The 21,474-nt window shown below is 38.1% G+C and overlaps 1 protein-coding gene across 5 annotated transcripts in view; it reads left to right on the forward strand.

Annotated features, from left to right (window-relative positions):
• The window catches only part of ANKS1B (ankyrin repeat and sterile alpha motif domain containing 1B), a 1,043,795-nt gene that overhangs the window by 134,303 nt on the left and 888,018 nt on the right, over window positions 1-21,474 (forward strand). For all 5 annotated transcript variants that reach the window (XM_066357188.1, XM_066357179.1, XM_066357202.1 and 2 more), the window contains exons 3-4: window positions 17,728-17,884; window positions 20,673-20,969. In XM_066357188.1, coding sequence (XP_066213285.1) covers window positions 17,728-17,884; window positions 20,673-20,969 — 454 coding nt within the window. The remainder of the gene's footprint in view (window positions 1-17,727; window positions 17,885-20,672; window positions 20,970-21,474) is intronic.

Genomic DNA, 21,474 nt, shown 5'->3' on the forward strand with positions numbered 1-21,474 from the left:
ATGTCTGACGCTAGCTGTCTCACGTTGCCGTGAGAACCCCCGGGGCTTATGTGAACTTGGAGAGGCCTCAGGTAGCCACTCCTACAAGTTCAATGTGGTAGGAATGTTGCTGATGATTCTCTGCAGAATGTAAGCTGAAAGAATTACTCTAAAACAGTGGTCCCGAACCTTTTTTGGGCCACGGACCGGTTTAATGCCAGAAAATATTTTCACGGACCGGCCTTTAGGGTGGGACGGATAAATGTATCATGTGACCAAGACAAGCATCAAGAGTGAGTCTTAGACGGATGTAACAGAGGGAATCTGGTCATTTTTAAAAAATAAAACATCTTTCAGACTTAAATATAAATAAAATGGAAATAATGTAAGTTATTCTTTCTCTGCGGACCTGTACCAAATGGCCCACAGACCGCTACCGGTCCGTGGCCTGGGGGTTGGGGACCACTGCTCTAAAATAGTCACATAGGGAGAATGAAGGAAGTGACAAGACATGTTAGTCATGTGTAACTTTGGGGAGGGAATGGGATAAAACCACTTGATAATCCACCCTTTTTTTAGTGTCTTCACCCAACATGGAATTATTCACTAGGAGAGAAATCTTAATAGATGGTTGCTATTATGAGCCATGGGCACTTATATAAACCACTTCAAATCCTTCACATTTAGCTAAAATACTTTTTCTTTGGTGTTATTGATGGTACTTTTGGTTTTAAACTTGTTTATCCTATGGAATTATGTTTCAAATAATGTGATCATATACAGTATGAAGAGTGAAAGAACGTGTAACCATGGAAACCATTTCATTTTCAGTGTTTTAGCTAGGTAACCTAATGGTTCAGTGACAGAGACAAAGTGTGAGGCATCCTCTGAATGTTTCAGATGTTCTGTTCTTCCTGAACAGAAAAAAAGTGACACTTTTCATGTGCTTCTTCCTCCTGTTTTTTCTTTGTTCTAATAATTCAAGTTGCTCTTCCCAGATAAGGATCTTTTCATTTCACTTCAGCTTTTTAGATGTGGTAATTATTGCCTTAAAAATGCTGCTTACCTTTTGCTTTCTCACTTAATATATAAAAGTTTTTTACTTTGAGACACAAGGGACTTAGTCATACTTGGTCACATTTTACAGCCTTATCGTTCTCACACAAGAACTTATTTATCACTATACCTTATTTTTGTTGTTTTTCTTTTTTTAGGTGAGAGGAGGAGAGATAGTGAGGCACACTCCCACATGTGTCCCAACTGGGATCCACCTAACAACCCTGTCTGGGGCTGATGCTGGAGTATCAAGCTATTTTTAGTGCCTGAGGCTGATGCTTGAACCAACCAAGCTATCCTCAGCACCTGGGGCCATGCTCGAACCAATCAAGCCACTGGCTGTGGGAGAGGAAGAGGGAGAGAAGGTGGAGATGGAGTGGGGGGTGAAGAAGATAGTTGCTTCTTGTGTGTTCCCTGAAAGAGAATTGAACCTGAAACATCCATATACAGGCCTGACACTATCCACTGAGCCACCGGCCAGGGCCCATTTACCTTTTTTTATCTTAGAACATATGGCATAAGTCTAACATTATTATTATTCTTTGAAGAACCGTTATCTGAATTACATAAAATATTATAAACTTAATGTTTCATCACTTAGATTCATAGTATTAGAATTTCCAAATTATTTATTTTTCTTTTTACCTGGGTCATCTGTGATGAGACCAAATCAAATCACTGAAAGATATACAGAGCTTTGGCTTCTTAGGTGTGGATTCCGGGAAAGTTCCAGTTGGGAATGCCAGCTGTCAAATAATGGACGGAAGGTCTCAGGCCTGGGTATTATTAGACCTATACTACTTTTCTTCTTTTATCTCAGCTTGACAGTATCAGCACTTCTCAAAATAATGTCCCAAAATGGATTAGCATTCGTATCCCTCCTTGATTTGCAATGTTAAGTAAATGTTATTGATTTATCCATAATGGCTTATGAAGTTTTTTTCTTTTTTTTTTCTTTTTCTTGAATTTATTGAGGTGACATTGGTTAACAAAATTATACAGGTTTCAGGTGCATGAATCTACAACACATCATTTGTACACTATATTGTGTGTTTAAGAGCCCAAATCAATCACCATTTATACCCCCATGCCCTCCTCTGCTCCCGTTCCCCTCATTAAGATATATTTTCCTGTGGCCCAGTGCATGTATGCATATATATATATGTGTGTGTGTGTGTGTGTGTGTGTGTGTGTATGAATATATATACGTGTATGTATATATATATATATATATTTTTTTTTTTTTAGATTTTTTTTTTTTTACAAGAACAGAGAGAGAGTCAGAGAGAGGGAAAGATAGGGACAGACAGGCAGGAATGGAGAGAGATGAGAAGCATCAATCATTAGTTTTTCGTTGCAACACCTTAGTTATTCATTGATTGCTTTCTCATATGTGCCTTGACCACAGGCCTTCAGCAGACTGAGTAACCCCTTGCTTGAGCCAGCGACCTTGGGTCCAAGCTGGTGAGCTTTTTGCTCAAGCCAGATGAGCCCGCACTCAAGCTGGCAACCTTGGGGTTTCGAATCTGGGTCCTCTGCATCCCAGTCCAACGCTCTATTCACTGCACCACCGCCTGGTCAGGTTTTTTTTTTTAGTGAGAGGAGGGGAGGCAGAGAGAGACTCCCGCATGTGCCCCAACTGTGCTCCACCCTGCAAGCCCACTAGGGGGCAGTGCTGTGCCCATCTGGGGCACTTGCAACCAGAGCTATTTTTTAGTGCCTGAGGAGGTTGGGAACCATCCTCAGTGCCTGGGGCAAACTTGCTCCAATCTAGCCTTAGCTACAGAAGGGAAGAAGATAGAGAAAGAAACAAGACGGGGAGCGGTGGAGGAGCAGATGAGTGCTTCTCCTGTGTGCCCTGACTGGGAATTGAACCTGGAACTTCCACATGCTGGGCCGACTGACGCTCTACCACTGAGCCAGCCAGCCAGGGCCCCAGTGCATAATTTTTAGTTTCTATTGGCAATATACAAAGTGAAGCTAACTTAAGTGAATTGAATAGCATTTTTTTAAGGTCATCATAAAGAGATTAGGGATTTATTAGGTATCTTTTAAGATGTCTTTAATTGCAGATATTCTCTAAGAATTATATATCTCTGCTTTGTTTATCTGCAGGTCTCATTTATCTTTTCTTTTTAACACTTTCTACAAAGATTTAACTCGGTGTCATTCTATTGGCATTGGGGAAAAAAGCAGGAGATTTCTAATCCTATTTCCCTGTCTCTGATAGTTAGATGACTTTGAGCCACTTAATTAACCTCTGTAGGCTTCAGTTTAATATGCTGAAAATACAGACTAGATATTTTTTCTCATTTTTTCCAATTATAGTATTTTTTGGTATACTGCTTTTGGTATTACGTGGGGGTCAGTTATGGATATACTATAATGCTACAACTCTGAAATTTGGATTTTCATCTAGAGTGGGGGTAGTCAACCTTTTCATACCTACCACCCACTTATGTATCTCTGTTAGTAGTAAAATTTACTAACCGCCCACTGGTTCCACATTAATGGTGATTTATAAAGTAGGGAAGTAACTTTACTTTATAAAATTTATAAAGCAGAGTTACAGCAAGTTAAAACACATAATAATAATTACTTACCAAGTACTTTATGTCGGATTTTCACTAAGTTTGGCAGAATAAATCTTTATAAAACAACTTACTATAGTTAAATCTATCTTTTTATTTATACTTTGGTTGCTCCGCTACTGCCCACCATGAAAGCTGGAATGCCCACTAGTGGGCGGGAGGGACCAGGTTGACTACCACTGCTCTAGAGTATAAGATTGCTTTATCTAAAATTATTTAAATGACCCATGGACATTTAAAATTAAAGATCATTTATTCTACCCTCTCTTCCGCACCTCCCTCATTTATAGGTGGAGAAACAAAGCCATTCTGGATAAATGATTTAGATATTAAGGTGGAGTTGTGCCTGGAGTCTAAGTGCTCTAGTTCACAGTGTGTGATTTTATCAGCACTCTACATTTTCTCTCCTTTGTGGCTGTATGCACATCAGTTTCCTAAGGTCTTGCTGGCTTTTCTCTGTCACGTTATGTATTTCTCGGCTGCCTCCCATTATCATCAACTAGTGTTTTCACATGGAATGCTAATTTTTCTGTTGTCTTAGGTAAAGGTATTTGAAGGAGAAAAAAAAGTCATAGTATATATATATCTCAGAGCCAGAGAAGAATGGGTTTTCTTTTCTTTGCCTTTGCTATTCTCACTTAGTATAGGTAATGAATGATTATGTTGTACTGGCTCCAGGCAAGCCTTAGCAGGCAGCATAGAAGCACCTCATTTCCATATTGGTTGCTGTTGCTGTTGTAGCCATCAGCTCGAGATTGTTGCCACAAGTATATATATAATTTCTAGGCTAAAGTTTATGGAATCATAGAGCTAGAAGTAATGTTACAGCATCCTGTAGTTAATTCTTCTTTGCTTTGAACAGGCTTTTTCCCTACTGCCAACATATAATCTAAGGGTTTCATACTTCATATTGAGCCCATTTCTTCTCATTTTGTATGTTTCATTGGTAGCACTAGCTTATCAACACTAGTTAAGTGTTGCACCCTTAAGTGGAGCAGTGTTTTTTTACCTGAAATATATGTATTATTTTATATATAATAAATAATTTATCCCCACTTAGCCAAATCAGAACACAATAGAAAATATAATCTATTGATGATTGATTTCCTGGGTTACTTGTAATTGCAGATTAGAAAATTGTTACCTTCAAATGATAAAAAAAAAAAGTCATGGGCTATAGAACAAAATTCACTAGTAACAATTATAGATAAATTATTATTTCAGTAGACTAAAGACCTATTACTCTTTCTCTCTTTTTAACTATGGAGGATCTATTGTCTCATGTATTTCTACTACCAACTTGATTCTCTTAATTCTCTTCTAACTAGTAATTAGCAGTGGAGGGGAAGAAGAAATTTTACTCTTACTATTCCATAGGCATCTAGCTCATCTAATAATCACATTGACATGAGACAAATTATTAACAAGAGAAAAATAACTAAATTTATTGCACACAAACCTAGGGTAACCCCACTATGTGAGAGATTCAAAGACAAAGTTATAATGAGGTATATGTGACATTTGAGCTGAGGATGTGGTAAGTTACCTGGAGCTGCAGAGGGGTGGAAGGTCATTGGCAGGATAAGAAGAGCATGTGTTCAGTAAACAGAAGTTTGCCCTGCCGTATAAATAGATAAGTCTTGAGTTATTTCTGGCAAAAATTCTTATTACAGGCAAAGCCCCTATAGAGCAAGTAGTCACTGCTGTCGCTGTGGCCATGGAGATGCAGGTTCCCATTAGATTTGGACAGACGGTAAAGAAACAGTGGAGCCAAAAAATGGTGGGCCATTCCTTTATTCAAGACTTGCACAGGCCAACGAGCAAACACATGGGGCTCCCAAAGCCACTGACACATTATCTGGTTCCACAACCAGGAGAATCTTTTACGGTTTTTCCTAGAATCAAAGGCCCCACCAGTCTCAGGGAAGCTCGCAAAAGCCCCTCACCTCTATTCCCCATCTCCTTCTTCAAACTTTCTGCAAAAACTACTTCTTCTTCAGCACCCTGCATTCTCTCTGCTCTCACTCTGCAAACATGGCTTCTCTCTCCTCCAGCAAATATTAGCAAGACAATGGCCCTTCCCCAGCAGGAAGGTAATTTGCAATTTCACAGATCACATACTTGGCACTGCCCAGCACCATTTTTTAACACTAAAAGTGAGCAAACTCTAAAAATTAATTTTACAAACTCATTTGCCCAACAGCCCCTAATTTAAGTTCTTTAATTTTGCCACTTTATTTCCATTAAGGAGAAGTTTAATTTTCAAGAAAGTCTGAAATCAACAGAGCCATTATGAATTTGAGAATTTTATTAGTTTTGTTAATACTGTATCTATATGAAGATGATTTGCATTTATTTCAAAGTTCCTTTAATTACCAACAAGTAAGAGAGGCTGGCACAAAAATAAATGTTTTTGGTTATAATTTAATTATAGAGAAACTTGCTGTTGACATAAAAAAATTGAATTTTGAACATTCCAAATTAATTTAATCCCTCCCAGACCATGTACTGGAACTTCTTAAAAAACATTTCATATTAATCAGCAGTATATTTGTATCTATCAGAAAATGAAACAAATTAAATATAGTAGCAAAAATTAATACTTTTAGAATTCCTGTTTTTACCTAAACATAGATATATTAGCGTCAAGCTGCAAAATGTTGCGATGAATTAAGTTGGATTACTATTAAATTTATTTGGTATTTTGTTTACCTTCTGGGAAATGAAATTATTTTTTCAACAATACCATCAATCACATTTACTTTAGAATTTTAAATAATTTCTTATTTATCAAGTGCTGCCTATAAGAAAGTGCCATTTTGTGTTTAAGATGCATAGGAATTATTTCTCTGCCTGCTATTCCATAGGCATTGTTCATCAATATAACTTATATTTCATACTAGGTAACCAAGCATAGTCAGTATGTTTATTTGTTGATGCTTCTGGAAGATATAAGGCGCAACTTAAATAAAAATTAAGAAAATACTGATTTAGTAAGATCCTAGCGTTAACTGTTCTTCTAGTTCAGATATTATAGAAAGCACCTGAAATTTAATTTGAATGAGTCTGGATGAAAAAGGCCTATGTAATATATACTCCATGTTTTGTACATGGATACATCAGAAGAAAGGTTAATGACAATTTTTTTTATTCAGTGAGAGGAGGTGAGGCAGAGACAGACTCCTGCATGCGTCCTGACCAGAATCCACCCAGCAAGTCTACTAGAGGGCGATGCTCTGCCCATCTAGGGCGTTGCTCTGTTCCTCAGCAACCGACCTCTTTTTAGCACCTGAGGCAGAGGCTAAGGAGAGCCATCCTCAGTGCCCATGACCAACTTGCTTCAGTTGAACCATGGCTGCAGGAGGGGAAGAAAGAGAGAGAGAGAGACAGACAGAGAGAGAGAGAGAGAGAGAGATAGAGAAAGTGAGATGCAGATGGGCACTTCTCCCGTGTGCCCTGACCGGGAATCGAACTCGAGACATCTACACATCAGGCTGACATTCTACCACTGAGCCAACTAGCCAGGGCTGGCAATGGGTTGATTAATGTTTTATTTAGGATTCAGTAAGACTTACAGGCACTTATTTGATTAGAGATATAACTATATATTTCACAAATATATTTTCATAGTAGATATCCCAGCCAAGCCACTTCATTAGCTGGTATCTCTGAATAAGATGAAAAGCTCAATTAAATAAAAACTTAAAAATAAATTGAAATTAAAAAAAGTGAATACATTTTTAAAAACTTAAATAAAAATAATAGTACTGGGCCTGACCTGGGGTGGCGCAGTGGATAAAGTGTCGACCTGGAAATGCTGAGGTCACCGGTTCGAAATCCTGGGCTTGCCTGGTCAGGCACATATGGGAGTTGATGCTTCCAGCTCCTCCCCCCTGTCTCTCTCTCCTCTCTCTCTCTCTCTCTCTTCTCTCTAAAATGAATAAATAAAATAAAAAAAAAGAAAAAAGAAAAAAAAAATAATAGTACTTAATTAGGAACTTATTGTTCACCAAAGGCCATTGCATAAACATACATATTATTCTTTTATGATTTAGATATTAGATAGTGATGTAGGGGAGGAAAACATTTTTCTTCTTCCCTTCTAGATTATTTGGCTGGTCTAATAATTAAGTTGATATAGGAGAGATTAATGGAATAAAAACAAATTTAAGTATGTACATGCTTACAGGTGCCCCATAAGAATATGAGATCCGAAAGGCAGCCAGTTAATTGAGGCCTGAATGACATCTCTAACTAGGTAGGGGTCTGGAGATACAAAGGGGAAGAAGGTCATTCATAGGCACGTGAGAGGAGATGTTTTGTAAACAAAGGCTGCCCTGTTATGCAGATAAAGTTTCTTAGGTAAAAGGCTGTCTTTGGTAACAGCTCTCTTTCTGGTTCAGGTCCCCTTTCCAATGTAAATTTAGGCAGTTGAGGGGTAGTTTTTTCTGAGTCTTCTAGGTTTTAATTGCCCTTAGCTAAGATGACCAACTTTTTATAATGAAAAGGAGGACAAAAATAAATGGAAAAGAACAGTATTGTAAATAAAAGAAGCATTTTATTCATTGCAACAGTAATACACTATAATATGATATATGCATAATAAAAACATTTGTAATATTTTATATTGTAATTATGCTTACATGCCTATTAATTTTTAATAATAATTGTAAGAAAAAAGTATTCATTTAGATACAAATATGGCACATCACACGCAATGGATAGACTCTGCATCTATCGAATACGAACATTTACAGATTAGTCTTCCGATATCAAAGAGGAGGACATGTAGGAGGACACTTTTCAAGGGAGGATGGAACTTAGAAAAGAAGGACTGTCCTCCTTTAGGGAGGACGACTGGTCACTTACTTTAGCTCAAAATGATCCTTATACCAAAGACATATTTTGGGGTAGCAAAGTCTGTTCCCTGTCCGTGGTAACACTACACAATGTAAATGATCAGTAAGTTAAGTTTTTTGTCTGTCTTAGCTCTTCCTGATAAATAAAGAATTAATACACATCAAATACATTATTAAAAATTTCAATGAAAAATTGAGCTAAAGAACAAATGAAATTCTGAATGGTTTCAGTGAGAATAAAGGGCAGTAGGATTGACGATCTTGTTAAACTTTCCTCTTTACCCTTTGAAAGGAGATGCTTTTAGAAGTTTCAGGATATATTTCCAAATTTTCTTAGGCATTGAGAAATAAAAGTAAAACCCTTTACATAGTTATCTTTCTTTGATATATAAGTTTAAGGAAGGCTCTTTTGTGGTAGGAAAAATTCTGCCTTTCAGATTCAGGTATTTAATTTAACTGTGCTTCCTTTGGTGTTATTTTACCTCTTTTTTAAATACTGAAATATAAATTTTAAAAAGTACTAGGATTGTTGTAAAGTGACCAGTGAGTTCCACAAAGACACCAAAGTTACAGGAAAATTTCAAAGAGGAGTTTATTAAATTAAGTCGGCTACTACACACGGCACAATCCCAAATCATGTAGGCCTCAATATAGTTCTGAGCCTGCTTTTATAGACAAAATCATGTACTGGTTGGGGTGGGTAAGGAGAGACTTGTGATCCCTTTGTCTAGAGCAGGGGTAGTCAACCTTTTTATACCTACCACCCACTTTTATATCTCTGTTTGTAATAAAGTTTTCTAACCGCCCACCAGTTCCACAGTAATAGTGATTTATAAAGTAGGGAAGTACAATAACTTTACTTTATAAAACAGAGTTACAGCAAGTTAAAGCACATAATAATAATTACCAAGTACTTTATGTCGGATTTTCGCTAAGTTTGGCAGAATAAATCTTTATAAAACAACTTACTATAGTTAAATCTATCTTTTTATTTATATAAATACTTTGGTTGCTCTGCTACCGCCCACCATGAAAGCTGGAACACCCACTAGTGGGTGGTAGGGACCAGGTTGACTACCACTGGTGTAGAGATATACGTCACTCTCATGACTTTAGGATGAGAGGGTGAGTCAGAGTGTAGGAATTCTTAATTAAGATACATAAACATTCTTTTCTAAAGGCTTTTATGAAAAGAGAAGAGGAAGGCATTTTCAGATAAGTTCTATCTTTGCACTGTAGTTAAATTATACACTGGGGAACAATTTTTTTTTTCATTTTCAGTTGCATGAGGTTTTAGAACTGTTTCTATATAGTTATGCATTGCTGATTCCAAATCTGAAATCCGTTTTTTGGTGCATGCTCTAGTTCTTATGCAATTTTAATTTCTTTTTGTTACAGTTAATGGCATGCATTGGTTTTTAAATTGGAGTTAAAGGGCAATGACTCTTGGATTAAACATAACCACAAGGCAATTAATGTTTTACAAACATCACTTTTACATAATTGTAGTTGTTTTTAAATGTAAAAAATTATTATCTGATAAAAACACCCTCTTATTTTGTTTTAAGTTTGAATCATGGTTTCTTAAAAAAAAAAAAGATTGAATCATGGTTTCTTCAAGAAGGTGTAAATGTAAGAATAGTCCTGACACCTTCTGTTATATAAGTGGCTGTTACACACTTAAACGTCAAAGGCACAATATTTCATCATTTGTGACACATGCATATATTGCCTATTTTCAAGTTCCCCTTGGCGATCAAGGCAAGAATTGGGCTCCTCATATTGTGTGTCATAAAGAGAGGAAATGCTTCATGACTGGACAAAAGGAAAATGCAAAGGAATGCCTTTTGGTTTGGCGTAAACCTAAGGACTACAACAGTGACTGTTATTTCTGTCTGATCCATACAAAGGGCATCGGCAAGAAAAAATGGCATATGATTGCATATCCTAATATTCCTTCAGCAATATGACCTATCCCACACTCTGAGACACTCCTGGTTCCAGTTTTCAGTGGTTTTATTTCTTCTACGGAACATGGTGATCAAGTGTATTTTGATAAGATGCATGAGGAAATGGTTGTAGAATCTAAAGGGTCTTCTTCTGATGCCAAGCAGTCATTAACTCCTCAGCAGTTTAGCCAATCCAAATTGAATGACTTAGTAAGAATGACATAAAAATTATCCTCGATTTTCTAAAGTATGAGGAGCATAACTGGATAATTTGTGTGGATCTTAAAATGGTAAATTTCCTGCTAGGACAACAGGTTTCACGAAGTATCCTTGCTTTCTTTGTTTGTGGGACAGCCAAGCTTGAGAGAAATACTGGACACAGAAGGAGTGGCCGAAACGTGAAGCTCTGGAAGTAGGGATCCAAAATATTGTGAATGAACCTGTAGTTAATTGAGACAGGATCATTTTCCCCCCACTTCACATCAAACTTGGCTTAATGAAGCAGTTTGTTTGGGCTTTGTTATTTTTTTATTTTTCTGAAGTTGGAAATGGGGAGGCAGTCAGACTCCCGCATGTGCTCGACCGGGATCCACCTGGCATGCCCACCAGGGGGCGATGCTCTGCCCATCTGGGGCGTCGCTCTGTTGCAACCAGAGCCATTCTAGTGCCTGAGGCAGAGGCCACAGAGCCATCCTCAGCGCCCAGGCCAACTTTGCTCCAATGGAGCCTTGGCTGCGGGAGGGGAAGAGAGAGACACAGAGGAAGGAGAGGGGGAGGGGTGGAGAAGCAGATGGGCGCATCTCCTGTGTGCCCTGGCCGGAAATCAAACCTGGGACTCCTGCACGCCAGGCCGATGCTCTACCACTGAGCCAACCGGCCAGGGCCTGTTCAGGCTTTGAATAGAGAAAGTGAATGCTTTCAACATATTATTTCTGCTTTTCCTGCCTTCTCTTTCAAGAAGATAAAAGCAGGCGTATTCCATGGACCTCAAATTCGAACCCTCATATGTGACGAAGAATTTGCCAGGAAGATGAATAAGGAGGAGAAAGCAGCATGGCAGTCTTCTGTGGCAGTTACAAAGAACTTCCTTGGCAACAAAAAAGCAGAAAACTATGAACTTCTGGTTCAAAGGATGCTGTTGGCTTTCCATGACATTGGATGTAACATGAGCATTAAGATTCACTTCCTGAACAGTCACCTTGATAAGTTTCCCGAAAATCTTTGAGCTGTTAGTGATGAGCAGACTACTGCTGGGGCATCAAACAAGATTGTCCTCAACAAGTACACAAACACAAAAGCTACAAACACAAATTTTTGCCTGAATAGAATTTAAATAAGTTTTATGCAAATTTTATGATTAAAATAAGTGTTTTAATATGTTCTGTTTCAAAATTGTAGACAAATTCTGATGCAGTCATATCTTTTAGTGTATTAGTGTATTTATTGCATTATATAAATTATATTTTCACAAAGATGATGCCTAAGAAGACATTCTTCTTCATTACGTTAAACTAAATGTTGAAAATTTTACAATAAGTTGAAAACCTAAAATCTTGAATTACAAAGTAACTGTAGCTTACAGAGAAACACTAATGTCATATTTGAGATCAGCACACTTGAATTAGGTAAGAACAAGTGTTTTTGTGGATGCAACAAACAGTTTGTTCCCCAGCGTTATGACCCGGCTGACCCAGTTGCCCTTGCAGGCCCTTCCTCCTGCATGCTTCTCTTTCCTTTCTCCACAGAAAGGAGGGGGTAAGAGGCCTGACTTTTCCTCTTTAAAATGGCAGTGCTAATGCTAAGTTTTATAGTTTCTTGGCACCTTATCAGAGGATTGCTCAATATTTCAGTAGCCTGACATGTGCATATTGATTGATTGATTATGATTTTACAGTCATATCTGTTTCTCATCTGATTTGCAACATAGCCATTTGAGACTGACAGCAAGAAGTATAATTTAAATTCTGTTTTAACAATATCGGAAAGACAGGTAGAAGTTATTTGATTTACCCAAGGTAATCAAGTTAGTAAATAGTAGAAAGTTGGTACTTCAAGCCAGATCTTCTGATTTTTAGCCACCTTTACTGTTCATAGGTATTGAATTCTTTTCACCTCATTATAGTTATTTATCTCAGAATGTAAGGCCCAATATAATAACTCTTAACATGGCAGGGGTGAGAAATATATGAACTGGATATCCTTCAAGTGTCCTTCAGATTTTCAGATTCTTTTTTACAAAAATGATTTTCTGGAAGCATTTTTACTTTTAAATTATTTTTTTATATTTATTTATTTTTTATTATTATTTTTTTTGTTTGTATTTTTCTGAAGCTGGAAATGGGGAGGCAGTCAGACAGACTCCCTCATGCGCCCGACCGGGATCCACCTGGCATGCCCACCAGGGGGCGATGCTCTGCCCATCCCGGGCGTCGCTCTGTCACAACCGGAGCCACTCTAGCGCTTGGGGCAGAGGCCAAGGAGCCATCTCCAGCACCCAGGCCATCTTTTGCTCCAATGGAGCCTCAGCTGCGGGAGGGGAAGAGAGAGACAGAGAGGAAGGAGAGGAGGTGGGGTGGAGAAGCAGATGGGCGCATCTCCTGTGTGCCCTGGCTGGGAATCGAACCCGGTACTTCTGCACGCCAGGCAGACGCTCTACCACTGAGCCAACCGGCCAGGGCCGAAGCATTTTTACTTTTAAAGGATTTTAGTTTTACTTGAGACAAGAACTAGTATTTGTATAGTGCTTTACTATTCATCAAATGGATTTTTTTCCTGTGATCTCATTTAAAAATCTTAGCAGTTTTGACCAGTAGGCACTATTGTTACCAAAGAAATGATGGGAACTCAATTTTTGTCTTCTTGAAGGAAAGAATTCAATCAAGAGACAAAGTGCAGCTAGTAAAGGAAGAATTTATCGGCTGTGCAGGAAGAAAGTCAGAGAAAAGGGGCCTTGGAGACAGGTTCAGGGGGCTAGCCTGAGATGAGCTGTCACTGCACATTGCTCCCCTGGTGTAAGTCTCATGGAGTCCCTTTGAGTTTAGGAGAAAGGAGAAGCAAGGAAAATATGCCTGGGAGGAGTAGGGGGGAGGAGGAAGAACAGCAGGTGAAAGGCCTTTGTGTCTCAGAGAAGGGAGAGCTCACTTGGGTTCTCTGTCCGAAAGTCTTTTAAGAATGGAGACTTTAGGGGAGGTCCTGGGGGAGAATCTCAATAGAATATTCATCAGCTCTCCAGGTGTGCTCTTTTCGAGTCACGGTCTCCATTGATTGGTTGGCACCAGGGCAAAGGGTCATTAGCCAATGCAGCTGGTCCTGAGGTCAGCATCACTTGTCTTGTTTTGCTGCTTTTCTGGGCCTGAAGCTAAAATACAACTGAGGTCTAGATATATTTGATGCGGGTCAGAACCTCATTGTCATGGGAGCTTAATGCTTAAGCTGTTTTCCACTTCTCCCCTCCACCCCTGGTTCATTCCTCTGCTAAGGGGGTTTAAACTGATGACCAGTGATAGGAAAATCTGGTGGTCTAAGCTGCATGACTTAGCGGGGGGAAAGGTTACCCTGGGGATGAGGTTCATGGTGTCTCAGTTTTTTCCATTGCTAGGCACCTGGGGCTTTATGCCTTGGTGGCCTTCTATGCCTGGCCTATAGTACTTGCTCTGCTCATGTATGTGTAACTGCCTACTACATTATTATTATAATATCCTCTAAAGCAGTGGTAGTCAATGTAAGGTATTTTTCCCCGCATAGAAGGAAGGAAGGGTCCAGAGCCACAAAATGTGTAATAACAAAAGGTTTTATTGAGTACAGCGCGCATCCCACCTGACGAGGTTCCCTGGCCCCAAGAAAAGATGGAGGCCAGGGAAGTCGCAAGGAGTGACCCGTGTGAGGGATATTTAAAGGGTCCCTAGGGTGGTCGAGCTAATATGAGGTAGTGATATCTCACTGGCTGGCGGATGGTTGCTATTTTCCAAAGGGCTCTGGGAAGTTTCTTTTGGCGCGCTTGGTTGTGGGTGGTCCTAGCCAAAGTTCCTGGGTTCCTCACGTGACCTTCCCCCATTATCCACCGACCTTACAGTCAACCTGGTCCCTACCGCCCACTAGTGGGCCTTCCAGCTTTCATGGTGGGCAGTAGCGGAGCAACCAAAGTATAAATAAAAAGATAGATTTAACTATAGTAAGTTGTTTTATAAAGATTTATTCTGCCAAACTTCGTGAAAATCCAACATAAAGTACTTGGTAAGTAATTATTATATGCTTTAACTTGCTGTAACTCTGCTTTATAAATTTTATAAAGTAAAGTTACTTCCCTACTTTATAAATCACCATTACTGTGGAACTGGCGGGCGGTTGGAAAATTTTACTACAGAGATACAAAAGTGGGTGGTAGGTGTAAAAAGATTGACTACCTTTGCTTTACAGAAAAGAAATAGAAAATGAGATTAAATGATTTTTTTAGGGTCACATAATTAGGTAGTTTGTGCAGCTGGGACTGAAATTCAAATTTTCTTATTTCAGATATGAAACAATACTGTTTAAAACTTTTTTAAAAATTGTTTTGTCTGAAATCTTAATAGAAAATTTAAGATTCCTTGAAACTTCCCAAATATTTCTCTAATGTTCTTTTTTTTTTTTTAGAGAGAGAGAAAGAGACAGGAAAAGAGAGATGAGAAGTTTCAACTCATAGTTGTGGCACTTTAGTTGTTCATTGATTGCTTCTCATACATGCCTTGACTGGGGGGGGGCTCTGGCTGAGCCAGTGACCTCTTGCTCAAGCCAGCGACCTTGGGCTTCAAGCCAGCAATCTTTGGGCTCCAGCCAGCACCATGGGGTCATGTCTATGATCCCACGCTCGAGTCGATGACCCCATGCTCAAGCTGGTGAGCTTATGCTCAAACTGAATGAGCCTGTGCTCAAGCTAGAGACTGCAGGGTTTTAAAACTGGGTCCTCAGTGTCCCAGGTTGACGCTCTATCCACTCCACCACCACCTAATCAGGCATCTATGATGTTCTTGATTATTCATTATGATTTCATGAATTTGTCAGTCAAGTCTAGTGTTCCAGGTGTGAGAAAGGAAAAATAATTTTCCCTCTATCCTTCTAGGTTCTTGGCTAAGACTCCCTCTCTTACCACCCACCCAATAATAAAAAGCAGAATAACAGGAGGAAAATTACCAGAAGCCTAATAACATGTATACATCCTGAATATATGGTAGAGATTCAGGAAAACTGAGTAACCCACCAAAAAGGCCCAAGCCACCACCTTAAGTATAATTTCTAGTTAAAAGCCAAAGAAAGATGTTGGGTCAGGCTGTGAGAGGGAAGCTAATTATGGGAGATTATCAGAAAGGGCACAGTAAACAAGGGTATGGGGTTGCTATGCAGATTTAAATTTCTGCCTTCTCCGGTGAGAAGAGTTTCTAGAGTTTAAGTCATCTTTCTGCTTCTGGTACTCAGAGGGAGATACCCTTACAAATAGAGATTTCCCTTATAAATGTAAATGCCTCTTACAAAAGAGCTAACTTCTCAGTTTGTCACTTACTATAATTTTGTATTGTATCATGACTAATTTTTTGTGGTGTGGAGGAGAAAAATATTTTTATCCACCTTTCTAGGTTTTTTCAGCTAGTCTAATCAAATTGACATGAGACACATTAAGAAGAGAAAAATAATCAAATTTAATTATATATGTACATATGAGAACCTCACATATGTGAGAATCAGAAACCCCACATACAACAGAGGTTCAGAGACAGACAGGCAGTGTAAGGTGTATATGACATCCTGAGCTAAGGAATTCACTTGGACACCTGAGGCTTCAGAAGGGAAGAAGGACATTCCCAGATTTGATAAGAAGACCAGATGATCAATGATTCAGTGTTTGTCCTGCCATATAGATATGTCAAAAGAGTTTATGTCTGCTAATAACTCTTATATTGGGCAAGGCCTTTAGTTTAAATTTTTCTAGGTAGTTGGGTCAGGAGGCCAAAGTTTCTCTTAAGCCCACAGGGCCTCAATTGCCTTTAGCTCAAAACAATACATGTGTCATAAAGCACATCTTGGGCAACTAGTTCTAAACCCCTGCCGTGGGTTGTCAGAGTTTTAACTTCTATTCAAAATTTCTCCAACTTTTCTCATTTGTTACATTTAAAGTCTGGCTTTATGAAATATTTAAATTTAGCTCTTTATGCTACATTTATTCTAGTGATTTGCTATATATGAGAAACAACTTTAGAGTATATTGTAATTGTCTATGTGTATGTATATATGTATTTATTTATCTGTCTAGCTAGGATTTCACTTAGTGAATTAATTGAATTTGCATTTGAAATGCATCCAAATGAAAATACAGTTTTTCAGAATGACTGTTTTTGATTGTTTATTACAACGTTCAATAATGGCTATTTTTGATTGTTACAAAGTTCAATATACTAGTAATTATGAATTAATTCCTCCTGAGGCTGAGTATTGCAATTCAGAATTTTTACTTTGAAAACCTGGTGGGGATTTAGTACAAAATCCTATCGGTAGGCTCCATTGAATAGGTACTGAAATTGCATCAACGGTAAAACTGGTCTCATACATGAATTTCCCTCTTGAAATGACTTCTTAGGTTTGAGAGGACAAAGGTCAAGGGGCACACAAGGATGAACAATACACATTCAAAATATGTTGTGTGCCATGGCTGAAAAGTAATTAAACTTTTTTTCCAACCTTGTGTTTGTACGGCAGCTAGCTCGTAAGAGTCCCTTTCCTAATGTGCTGACTGCTTTGTCTTCTACCTGCATCTTCAGTTCCCTATTCCAGTTCTCAATAGGACTGATGCATGAAGTTCCTGAATGTCTCTCGGTAGTATAACTTTTTTTTTTTAAACAAACAAGGAGTTTGCTTATACCTTAACGTTTTCTTTCAGCTAAATCTCAGGCATGGGCTATCTGGAAGAAACTCCTTTTTAAAAAAAAAAAATGGAAGGAGGTATGCTTGTAAATAATTTTACTTAATTCATTCAGTTAATAAAACTAGGTAAATTTGCCCAAATGAATTCTATTCAATAGTTTCATTGCTTAGTCAATACTCTCTGTATGTATATGTGGTGTTGGTGGTGGTGTTTTAGGTAAGTACATAGACAAATGTTGAAGAAGCAGATTCTTAAACCCAGTTTTATATCTCAGTACCTTGAATGATTACTCTAAATTGCCAGCCAGCATCTAGTATACTTTTATAATGACCTACTTAATAAAATCTGTGTTGTTCAGCATATTTTCTTTTCTGTTATGTATTTTTTCTTTTCCTTCTTAGGGAAATAGTTCTCAAACTACTTCAATATGAGGCATCAACAAATGTAGCAGACAACAAAGGTTATTTTCCTATTCACCTTGCTGCCTGGAAGGGAGATGAGGAAATTGTGAAGATCCTTATTCATCATGGACCATCACATTCCCGAGTCAATGAACAGGTGCACTTGTCAAATGGTTTGCTCATGCTGTAATTTTTTTTTTTAGAGTTTTGAGAAGGCAAAGCCAAAGTGAAAAATTGATTACTTCTGTCTTTACCCTGTCAAAGAACATTCCACCGCTAAATTTCCTAAAGGAAAATTTGAAAAATTCTTTGACATTTGTATATAGTATATAGACACTAAGTTGGGCATTTGTAAAGTTTTTTTTTTTTTTTTAAGTGAGAGAGAGGGACAGACAGTGACAGGAAGGCAGAGAGATGAGAAGCATCAACTCATAGTTGTGGCACCTTAGTTGTTCATTGATTACTTTCTCATATTGATTAGGGGGCTCCAGCCCAGCCAGTGACCCCTTGCTCAAGCCCGTGACCTTGGACTCAAGTCAGCAAGCATGGAGTTTTGAATCTGGGTCCTTAGCATCCCAAGCTAGTGCTCTGTCCACTGCTAGAGCTTTCCTTTTTCTTTTTTTTTTGTGTGACAGAGACAGAGAGTCACATATAGGGACAGACAGACAGACAGGAAGGGAGAGAAATGAGAAGCATCAATTCTTCGTTGTAGCATCTTAGTTGTTCAATGATTGCTTTCTCATATGTGCCTTGACTGGGGGACTACAGCAGACCAAGTGACCCCTTGCTGAAGCCAGCAACCTTGGGCTCAAGCTGGTGAGCCTTGCTCAAACCAGATGAGCCCTGGTCATGCTGGCGACCTTGGGGTCTCGAACCTGGGTCCTTCGCGTCCCAGTCTGGCGCTCCATCCACTGTGCCACTGCCTGGTCAGGCCTAGAGCTTTTCTTAATACAATTTTAAATGCTAAAGGAATGAGGATAGCTATCATTTGCATATTGCTTTGCAATTTGCATAGCACTTTCACAGTAAGTATAGTTTTGCCAATCAATGCAAAGTACAGTGAATACAGTTGCTAGTCACAAATTAAGTTAAAAGTTTCCTCTCTCTCTCTCTCTCTATATATATATATACATATATATATACACACACACATATGCCCAGTGAAAGTTGAGTAAAGCACAGCAGCAGTTGATACTGACAAAGTCATAATACTTGCAAGTATATAATACCCATATTACACATAAGAGACATATTAAAAAAGGAATGCCATTGTCAGTATTCTAAATAAGACCACAGATTTCAGAAAGTAAAATTAGTTCCCCGAATCAGTGTGACAACAAACATCTTGAGCTCTGTATGCCCCCTACTGTTCCTATTTTGTAAAACTGTATTTGAAAACCAGCATGCAGTCCAATGATTGAATTTCAACCAAAGGATTAAGCTGCAGGTTGGCAGTTGTCCAGTATTAATGCAAGTAGGTTACCCTAGGGCAAGCACATCTAATAAAGAATAATTAGCAAATTGTTCAAATAGATACAGACTTTGCAGGCCCTTGGCTGAAATTCAGACTAAAGAATAAAAAGTAATACTAGCACTAGCTATAAACAGCAAAGGGAAGAGAGATATTTTTCCCCCAAAATGTAGTTGTAGAAAGAATTAATAAAAAAATGTTTTATTAATTGAAGTGTCTTATTAATATTTCTCAATAAAAAATGTCTGTGTTTACAGGTTACAAAATGCAGAGCATTTTTTTATGAGAGTATACTTACAAATTTGATTTTTAAAAAACGACAGCTATGGTTGTCTTATCAGCATATCATGCTAAATGGAAATTTATGAGAATGCTGTTCTATTCTTCAGAAAATGAAAAGTTTAAAGATCATTTGTGGTCTGAGCCATCTGGTGGTTATTCTTAAAACTGTCAATATCCCAAAGTAAATCTGAAATAGTTAGATGGAAAAACAATCCAAGTTTAAATAAGAAGGTGTTAGTTTTACAAACAAAATATTTTTAAAATATAAAAATATGAAAAAACCCACCTAGAATTTATTTGCATTTGAAGATTTTAAATGGAATATGATTGTAATGGTATGTTTTAAAGAGAAACAATTGTTTTCTGTGATATTGAATAGATCAATTAAAATATAAAAAAAGTCTTTGTAAAGGAGATTGTTATTCATTTCTACTATTTTGTGTTTAGTTGCTATTTGGTTTATCTGAGGGCACTGGTATTTGTTCATTCTCTTAACTATAAGGAAAGCAAAATGAAACTTAATTTGGGAGACCTCTCTGTAAACCTTTTATTATCAAGAATTTACTAATTAGTGGGGGCTACCGGTCAACGCTGAGCTTTCCTCCTCCTGTGGCCACATCAAAATTATAACTAAATTATAAAACAGTCAACCTGGAGAACCATCTGAAGACTAGCTAAACAGAAGTCCTATATCTAAGGATATAAAAGAAGCCATGTTGAAACTGCATCAGTGTAACAAACAAAAAAAGAAAAAGAAAAAGGATTTAGTAAGTCGTTTGTCTTCCGGAAAGCCTGTCTGTTGAAAGTATGTTGTAATTGTTATTAATGTCTCTCATTAACCAGTATCATGGAGGCGTGATGCGCAGTGCAGATAACCCTGACCATCTGTGCCCAGCAGGGCCACTGATGAACATGGCTAAATCATTTATCACTTTTGTAAATTGGTATGAATAATGTAGGGAAATGTTAGATTTTTTTTCCTATTGAAGTGATAAAAATCAAAAGTGATATTTTTGATGCAATAAATACATACTTTTATAAGATATAAAATTCTGTTTAGGACCTCTTATTAAAATAGATACATCTTAAACTTATATTTTCAAAGCATTTCAGGTTTTCAATTATTGAGTTTAAATTTTGGTAACTGATTGACTTTCTAAAAACTTGCATTTTGATATGTTTGTTTGAACAGAACAATGAAAACGAAACTGCCCTGCACTGTGCCGCGCAGTACGGACACTCGGAAGTAGTTGCTGTCCTCCTGGAGGAGCTCACGGACCCTACCATCCGGAACAGCAAGCTAGAAACGCCTTTGGACCTGGCGGCGCTTTACGGCCGGCTTCGCGTGGTCAAAATGATCATCAGTGCGCACCCTAACTTAATGAGCTGCAACACTCGAAAGCACACGCCGCTGCACCTGGCTGCACGCAACGGCCACAAAGCTGTTGTCCAGGTGCTGTTGGAAGCAGGAATGGATGTGAGCTGTCAAGTGAGTCTTCTTTCAGCTGTGCTTTCAAAGCAATATTGCTCTTGCTGTGCTTTGGAATACAGATGTTAAAAACTTCTATGTAGAAATCTTACCATTTTTTGATTAGTCAAATTGTCCACAGTATTTTTGTAACTACTAACTTCAAGGCACTCTGTCCCACACTGTTGGGAAATATGTATAGATGTAAGGCAGAATCTCTAACCTTATTCTAATTTGAGGGTTATACACATGAGAAGTTATTACAAGCTGGAAGTTGTGTGTGATAGCATTAGAAATTGTTTCCTTTATTCCAGTACCTAGCACAGAGTAGGAATTCAATCAAAGTTAAATGAAGGACTGAATGAAACAAAATTCACTTGAACATTTTGAGTATGTACATTGTGTTTAATATGTTGACATATTTCAGAATCCAATTCTCACAACTGTCCTGTGGGATGGAGAGCTATTAAGTTCCAGTTAAGAGATGAGTCAAATTCAAAGATTTAAGAAACTTGCCAAAAGACAC

This window comes from Saccopteryx leptura, chromosome 1 (assembly GCF_036850995.1).
Source record: "Saccopteryx leptura isolate mSacLep1 chromosome 1, mSacLep1_pri_phased_curated, whole genome shotgun sequence".
NCBI classification, from domain to species: domain Eukaryota; kingdom Metazoa; phylum Chordata; class Mammalia; order Chiroptera; family Emballonuridae; genus Saccopteryx; species Saccopteryx leptura.